The 8,639-nt window shown below is 40.3% G+C and overlaps 1 protein-coding gene across 6 annotated transcripts in view; it reads left to right on the top strand.

The window, feature by feature from the left end:
- Positions 1–8,639, top strand: part of ACSL4 (acyl-CoA synthetase long chain family member 4) — an 87,701-nt gene that overhangs the window by 58,583 nt on the left and 20,479 nt on the right. For all 6 annotated transcript variants that reach the window (XM_023202982.2, XM_023202983.2, XM_023202981.2 and 3 more), the window contains one exon: positions 4,306–4,377. In XM_023202982.2, coding sequence (XP_023058750.1) covers positions 4,306–4,377 — 72 coding nt within the window. The remainder of the gene's footprint in view (positions 1–4,305; positions 4,378–8,639) is intronic.

Here is an 8,639-nt window from a genome sequence, read left to right on the forward strand (position 1 = left end):
CCAGTTAGGCTACTCAGGGGTCAGGGACCCACTTGAGCAGGCAATCTGTCCCTTCTCAGATCTCAACCTCCGTGTTGGGAGATCCACTGCTCTCTTCAAAGCTGTCAGACAGAGTCGTTTGCGTCTGCCGAGGTTTCTGCTGCTTTTTTTTGTTGTTGCTGTTTAGCTGTGCCCTTTCCCCAGAGGCAGAGTCTACAGAGACAGGCAGGTTTCCTTGAGCTGCTGTGAGCTCCACCCAGTTCGAGCTTCCCAGCAGCTTTGTTTACCTTCTTAAGCCTCAGCAATGGCGGGCGCCCCTCCCCTAGCCTCGCTGCTGCCTTGTGGTTAGATCGCAGACTGCTGTGCTAGCAATGAGGGAGGCTCCGTGGGTGTGGGACCCTCCTGGCCAGGTGTGGGATATATTCTCCTGGTGTGCCCGTTTGCTTAAAGCGCATTATTGGGATGGGAGTTACCCGATTTTCCAGGTGTTGTGTGTCTCAGTTCCCCTGGCTAAGAAAAGGGATTCCCTCCCCGCTTGCGCTTCCCAGGTGAGGCGATGCCTCGCCCTGCTTCAGCTCTCACTGGTCGGGCTGCAGCAGCTGACCAGCACCGATTGTCCGGCACTCCCTAGTGAGATGACCCCAGTACCTCAGTTGAAAATGCAGAAATCACCTGTCTTCTGTGTCGTTTGCGCTGGGAGTTGGAGACTGGAGCTGTTCCTATTCGGCCATCTTGCTCCGCCCCCAGCTATATATTTTTAAATTATTTCTTTTTTCTTTTCTTTTGCTCTGTCGCCCAGACTGGAGTGCAATGGTATGATCTTGGCTCACTGCAACCTTTGTCTCTCGGGTTCAAGCGATTCTCCTGCCTCAGCCTCCGGAGTAGCTGGGACTACAGGCGCCCACCACCACGCCCTGCTATTTTTTTTGTATTTTTAGTAGAGATAGGGTTTCACCATGTTGACCAGGCTAGTCTCGAACTCATGACCTCCAGTGATCCGCCCACCTCAGCCTCCCAAAGTGCTGGGATTACAGGTGTGAACCACTGTGCCCAGCCTTACAATTATTTCAGAATAAATAACTATTTTTATCTTTCTCTACTAGATTTTTACTCTTGAGAACTATGATAGAGAATATAAATACAGTGAGCCTTTTTGACACACTACCCATGAGCATTGGTGGGTTTTCTGGGAGAACATATGTTAGGGTTTTGGCCTAGTTTTTCCGAGATTTTTCTGGAGCAGTGCTGTCTGATACAGTAGCCACTAGGCAGATATTTAAATAAAAATTAAATAAAATTGAAAAAAAATTCATTTGTTTTAGCCATATTTCAAGCGCTCAATAGCTATGTGTGACCAATGGCTACCATATTAGGCAGCAAAGATAAAGAATATTTTTATCATCACAGAAAGTTCTATTGGTAAGGGCTGAGGCATCTCCAAAGGTAATCTCAGCTCACCATACTAAGTTATGATTCTTCCTTCTTCCTGTAGTTCATAGCAGAAATCCCAACAATGGGTCGGGCTAACTCATATATGTTATACCCATTTGAAATTACACACCTAATACTATTGTCCACAGTTCTGTTTTATGTCTTCTTTGGAATAGTTGGTGTAGAAAAGCTTCAACCAGGCATAGGAGAAAAAAAAAAAAAAAATTGTGGGGTTCTGGATGCTGAAAGATAAAGCGAGTATAGGTAGGAATGACATGTCTATATGTGGCTCTGCTCCTTCAACACTGGGGGCCCAGCTGTTGTTTTTCAGACCCCCCGCCCCCCCACCCCCGGCAATGCTGCCTTTTGTTTGAGTCTCTATGGAGCATGGCGTTGGTAAGATATGTCCTTGGTGTTCACAGTTAGAAATTGTAATACTTTATTTGTAGAAATACCATTTTAGGGAAAGGCTAGATAGGTTGTATACTATTAAAACAAAAAAGTTAAATACTTTTTTTTTTTTGGACTTGAGATTCCATTTGTTTTTTTTTTTATGTATGACTCAAAGTGCACAAATATTAAGTGTACTGCTTGATTAGATTTAATAAGCATATATACATATAGACCTCTGTGATCATCACCATCTAGATTAGGAAAACAAAGAACATTTTCAGTACCCGTGAATGTCCCTTGTGTCCCCTCCTAGTCATTACCACATTGGATTCTCTTTGAAAGAAGAATCCAGCCTCCTTTTAAAGTGGCTTTTTCTGTGAGAAAGCATTCTGTTTCAAACAACTCCTACCTTTTTACTTTAAGAAACACAATCTTTGTATGACAGGGTGCTGCTGTGTTTGACTATACCACTCAGCTATAAATTCACATTTAAAATCTGCTAGAATAGTAATGGAATGAATAAATACACTATCCAGTTGATAAATAGAACTTGACCTAGTAAAATCAAAGTAGTCCTTTCAATAAGACTGAGGCTTAAACTCTAAAAAAAATTTAGTAAAATCTCTGATGATTATGTTTTATTGTCATAGGTTTTTCTTATGCTCAGAGACATTATCATAATGTAGAAAACATTTCAGTAAACTTTGAGTGTAATTTTTTTTCCCTTTATGAATTTGGAAGCCGGGACTAGCCACTCTTTGATTTTCCACTGCCTTTCTGAGAACAATAGCCTCAGTGTGGGAAAGGAGGGACAGTTGGAGTCTGTTGCTGGTCTGACTTAATTCTTGCTGTCTCTTAGGCTAAGCTAGTACATTAGAAGCCTGTTCAATAAAATTCACACCTACTTTTTAAATGAACTATTGTAAAGACTCTCAATCTTACTAGGAATCTAAAACACAGGAACTTCCCTCACATAGGAAATCAGAAAGATGCAGGAGACTAGAAGCACCACATTTGGAGCCAACTGATGATAGCAATATTGTCATAACTAGGATTACTATATCACAAGAGGACGAAATAACTGACAAAATTACTAAGAGTAAAAAAAACAAAGAAGGACTTCTTGTGGCTTCTGCTATCCTAGAACTGCTCTCTGTAGCAAGAACTGGTCAATAGCATGCAGAGGGCAACTCTGACCTGGAGGACATGAGAGCCCATTTTGTCTCTGCAGAGCAGCCCTCCTGTGTGTGGTGTACATGGTTTCTGTGTAGGTTTCCACTTGCAAATTTGCACATCCTTGCACATACGTAAAACAAGTTATTTTATCTCCTTTATCCATATTAAAGAAAAGTAGGAGAAAGGCAACTTAGTTCTATCAGGAGAACCATCCTCTATATGGCCAAGCTGGTAGTTCTTATGGATCACACTGCTTAACAGCTGGTTTTCTTCTTTCCTATATTAGCAATGACTAACGTGTGACAAACACCTAAACTTGCAGGCTAATGAACTGTGTTATAGCAGATTTTTATTTGTATCTTGCTTTTTCAGTGGGTTACTTTATCAACTTTTCTACCAACTGATCTAACATTTGAAATACCAAATTGTATTTATGTGTATAAGAAAGAAAGATAAAAAGAGAATATGCGCACATGTATGTATATATATGTGTATCTCTACTTTGTCCCTGGCAGTGTTCTCTGTATCTTACCAACTAGGGTATTACCAAATTAGAGTTTCAGTATGATGTTAATTGATGTTCATAGTGGTGTCTTTTTTTTTTTTTTTTTGAGATGGAATCTCGCTCTGTCGCCCAGGCTGGTGTGCAGTGGCCAGATCTCGGCTCACTGCAAGCTCTGCCTCCCGGGTTTACGCCATTCTCCTGCCTCAGGCTCCTGAGTAGCTTGGACTACAGGCGCCCACCACCTCGCCCGGCTAGTTTTTTTTGTATTTTTTAGTAGAGACAGGGTTTCACCGTGTTAGCCAGGATGGTTTCGATCTCCTGACCTCGTGATTCGCCCGTCTCGGCCTCCCGAAGTGCTGGGATTACAGGCTTGAGTCACCGCGCCTGGCCATATAGTGGTGTCTTTAAGATGTGGCTTTGCCTATTGGTTAATCAAAGAAAGTTAAAATCACCTTCAATTTTGTTTTAGTGTTATATCTGTCTTAATCAAGTTTGTTTGAAAATGTAGTAGTAGTCTGTGCTATATTTGATAGTGTGTTATTAATAAGAATGTTTGATTCATCAAAATATCCCATTCTCTTCTTATCCTGGATCAAGGTTTCTCCTCTAAGGAAGGTGAAATGTGCTAGAAGCAGTTATCTGTAGCACTAAAGTACTTACACTTGAGACTTGTAGGTTATGATAGTTGTTAACAGATAATCACAGAGCAATAACAGCTCAAATTCCATGTGTAACTTCTATATTTGTTATTAATACTTGCATTACAACATGTTTTGTTAAGGTTGGTTTTCCTGATCATATTTACTTTTTCTTTAACGTAGTCCAGCAAAATTAAAAAAGGAAGCAAAGGAGACTGTACTGTACTGAAGCCCACACTTATGGCTGCTGTTCCGGTGAGTACAGAATATGAATATGAGCATAAGAGGATCGTTTATTTAATTTATTGCTCGTACTTGGACCTTTTAAAAAGTAATACTCTTAGATATGTCTACATTTTAAAATAATTTTACCTTGTTGAAATCACAGCAAATATGTTCATTAAAATCTTAGGTACCATACTGGGGAAGACAAAATGGCAAGCTTTTGAAATGTATGCCTGTTTGAGTTTGCTGATACATGAAAATTAGGTGATGAAAATGACCTACTTCAGATTACCTACTATGAGAATTGGTCAGACCATTTTAAGATAGAATATACTCTAAAGACCATCTTGTTTAATCTCTTAATTTAAAAAACGAGGAAACTTTAAGCCATCCTAGGGAGCTGAAGAATCATATACAAGGTCGAGGATCTAAGCCCTCCCAGCCCTCTTATGGTGATTAAGTAAACTGAAAATTGGAGAGAGCTCCCAAAGGAAAAACGTTTAATTCTATATATTCAGAATCCTCATGTGAAATACTGCCTTAAAAACAAAAAAACAACAAGATGTTACATTTTATAGCCTTGTAATGATGAATTTTGAAACATTTAACACCATGTTTCAGATTTGTGTAATCAAATATCTTCTAGCTTTTTTATGCTTCAGAAACTCCAGAAAGACTGTGTGTCACTACTGCTTATATTATGATCAGACTTGAAATCTTATCCCAGTATCTTTCACAGAATTACTTTTGTATATGGAAAGTCTGAGATTAGATAAGAAAGTATTCAGTCCAGATTTTTCTGAGAATTACAGATGGAAGATACTTTATGGTCGTTTTAGCTTCTAATTGCAAAATTACCAAATAACAAAGAAGTAGAATAGGTCAGAGAAGACTTTGTCTTTTTATTTAGAGGTTCTGTATAATTCATAAAGTTTTCAAACAGAAAGAAGAGGCTTCTGACTAAAACCATAATATAAAGTTGCTAATAATAGCTAGTGCAGTGCTTCCTGTGTGCTAGGGAGGCACTGTGCGAAATGCCTTAGCTAAATGATCTCACTTAATTCTAAGACTGCAAGGTGGGCCCTGTTACCCCTATCTTACAAAGAAGGAAAGTTGCCCCAAAGCCACACAGCTCATAGGTGATGGAATCAATGTTTGAACTCCACCAATCTGATACTGGTGGAGTATCAGTCTACCAGTCTTCTTAACCACTATGGCTGTCTATTTAGGACTGTTGTATGTTCTTGTTATTATTTCATTTTGGAAAACAACACATTGGCTTTATTATCTAGCATACAGAATTCCGTAGCAAACCTTATCAGATAACATAGGAAGAGGTAAGGGCTGAGGTGTTTAAGAAGTAATCTCCAGTAATGGGATGGCTGGGTCGAATGGTATTTCTAGTTCTAGATCCCTGAGGAATTGCCACACTGTCTTCCACAATGGTTGAATTAGTTTACAGTCCCACCAACAGTGTAAAAGTGTTCCTGTTTCTGCACATCCTCTCCAGCACCTGTTGTTTCCTGACTTTCTAATGATCACTATTCTGACTGGTGTAAAGACACATGCAGATGTATGTTTATTGTGACACTATTTACAATAGCAAAGACTTGGAACCAACCCAAATGTCCATCAGTGACAGACTGGATTAAGAAAATGTGGCACATAGACACCATGGAATACTGTGCAGCCATAAAAAAGGATGAGTTTGCGTCCTTTGTAGGGACATGGATGCAGCTGGAAGCCATCATTCTCAGCAAACTATCGCAAGGACAAAAAACCAAACCCCGCATGTTCTCACTCATAGATGGGAATTGAACAATGAGAACACTTGGACACAGGAAGGGGAACATCACACACCGGGGCCTGTTGTGCGGTGCGGGGATGGGGGAGCTGTAGCACTAGGAGATATACCTAATGTAAGTGACTAGTTAATGGGTGCAGCACACCAACATGGCACATGTATACATATGTAAAAAACCTGCATGTTGTGTACATGTACCCTAGAACTTAAAGTATAATAAAAAGATAATAATAATAAAAAAAGTGATCTCTGATTTTAGGCCTGAAGGATAAGCACAGTTAACACATAGGCTGCTTATCCTCTAACTGCCCATTGTCTGTTCTTCCCTGCTTTACTTTGTGTCTTGAGGGGCTACGTTCTATGCACGAATTACCAGTGTTTCCTTGCCTTATGACTTCTGGTTGAGTTCAGCCAATTGGAGGCCCTCATGAGAGATCAGAGGGCAGAAAGAGAGAGAGTCTGCACACTTATTACCTTTGCTCCTTTCCTGCTGGGCTGCAAATTTTAGCAGTTGTCAGGAGACCCTGTTGGTTACTCTCCTTCCCATTGTTTGTAACCAGGTCTTTCCCATGGCTAGAGTCCTCATCCAGGTTCCAGTGACACTTTTCTTATTTCTTGAGGCCTTGAGATAGTAAATGATCTCGTATGTTGCTAGTCCATTGGCACCTCATCAAATATTATCGGGTTTCCTTTTTAGCTCCTCCTATTTCTCCAGAAATAGGCCATTTAAAAGAAAAATACTTTTTATTGAGAATTAGTTTTGGTAGAGTCTGTTTTTTGAGTTTGTTTCTTTCCTGGGTCAGAATGAAAGATTGATTGAATACTATAACATTCACAATGAGCATTCAGAATAAGTCACTACTTATCAGCTGTGGCTCCATTGAGCGTCATGTAATGTTAGGTTGACTTAATGTGCTAACCATAAACTCTGCCAACGTGTTACAACTGTATTATGTTCCTTACTCATCAAGGCCTTGCCTAAGTCTATGATTAGTACCCAGTGCTGGAAAGAACAGTAGACATGGTTCTCACACATCTGTCTCATTCCCAAGCCCCTGCCCCCTCTCCCCTCCCCCCATCCCCCTTTTTTAAGATCTCATATGCTTTTTAAGAAGGATGGTTACAGGATGTTCAAGTCCTGCTGGGGAGTGATTGGGGATTCTGTCACAGATGTAGAGAAATATTTCAGTTATATAGTAGTGACTCCTCTTGTGGAAATGGAGAAAACAATATTGTACCATGCCTGAGTGCTATGTAATGGTAACTTTTTTTTTTTTTTTTTTTGAGACGGAGTCTTGCTCTATCACCCAGGCTAGAGAGTGCAGTGGTGTGATATCGGCTCACTGCAACCTCCGCCTCCCAGATTCAAGCGATTCTCCTGCCTCAGCCTCCCGAGTAGCTGGGATTACAGGCGCCTGCCACCGCACCCGGCTAATTTTTGTATTTTTAGTAGAGACGGGGTTTCACCATCTTGGCCAGGCTGGTTTCGAACTCCTGACCTCATGATTCACCCGCCTGGGCCTCCCAAAGTGCTGGGATTACAGGCGTGAGCCACTGCGCCTGACCTGTGGTAACCTTTTTAAGGGATGGTTCTGCTGTCTTCATTTGTGAGTGGCTCTATCCTAATATTAAAAGAACTGCCCATTAAGTTATTCATTATAGCATACCTTAATTTGTACTGATAATTGATATTTTAAGTATTTGGAAACACGTATTTATAAATGGGTGTGCTTTATGTAATAATTCTTGTTAATTTGTGTTAAATAATTTCAAGAAAACATCATTTAGTGGTAGTCTGGGCTGTTTGGTTTTTTGTTTGTTTTGTATTAACCTTGGAGTCAATATATCTTAAACCTGGTCCTACCTCCAGTTTTTCAAGTTTGTATGAGCAAGAATCATGTTCTTTGCTTCTATTAAAATGTAATAGAAATGCTTAAACTATAGATACTTAGGATTTTAAGAAACTAATGCTTTCTGCCACGCTGTAAGAAGATTACAAAGTTGTAGTAAAAAAAAGAGAAAAGCATCATGAATAGATTCAACATAGGTATTTTGGTACTGTTTGAGATTAAGTGAATATATTGTAACAAAGAGATTTAATTTTTTTTGTGTGTGTGTGACAGCTGAGTAAATTCTCTAAACTCGAGCTAACATTTCTTAAAAATGTAGATTAACTTGGCTGGGCACGGTGGCTCACGCCTGTAATCCCAGCACTTTGGGAGGCCAAGGCGGGTGGATCACGAGGTCAGGGAATCGAGACCAGCCTGGCTAACACAGCGAAACCCTGTTCTACTAAAAATACAAAAAATTTAGCTGGGTGTGATGGTGGGGGCCAGTAGTCCCAGCTACTGGAGAGGCTGAGGCAGGAGAATGGCATGAACCCAGGAGGTGGAGCTTGCAGTGAGCCGAGATCCTGCCACTGTACTGCAGCCTGGGCAACAGAGTGAGACTCCATCTCACAAAAAAAAAAAAAAAAAAAAAAAAAAAA

The sequence above is a fragment of the Piliocolobus tephrosceles genome, chromosome 12 (assembly GCF_002776525.5).
Source record: "Piliocolobus tephrosceles isolate RC106 chromosome 12, ASM277652v3, whole genome shotgun sequence".
In the NCBI taxonomy this organism is placed as follows: domain Eukaryota; kingdom Metazoa; phylum Chordata; class Mammalia; order Primates; family Cercopithecidae; genus Piliocolobus; species Piliocolobus tephrosceles.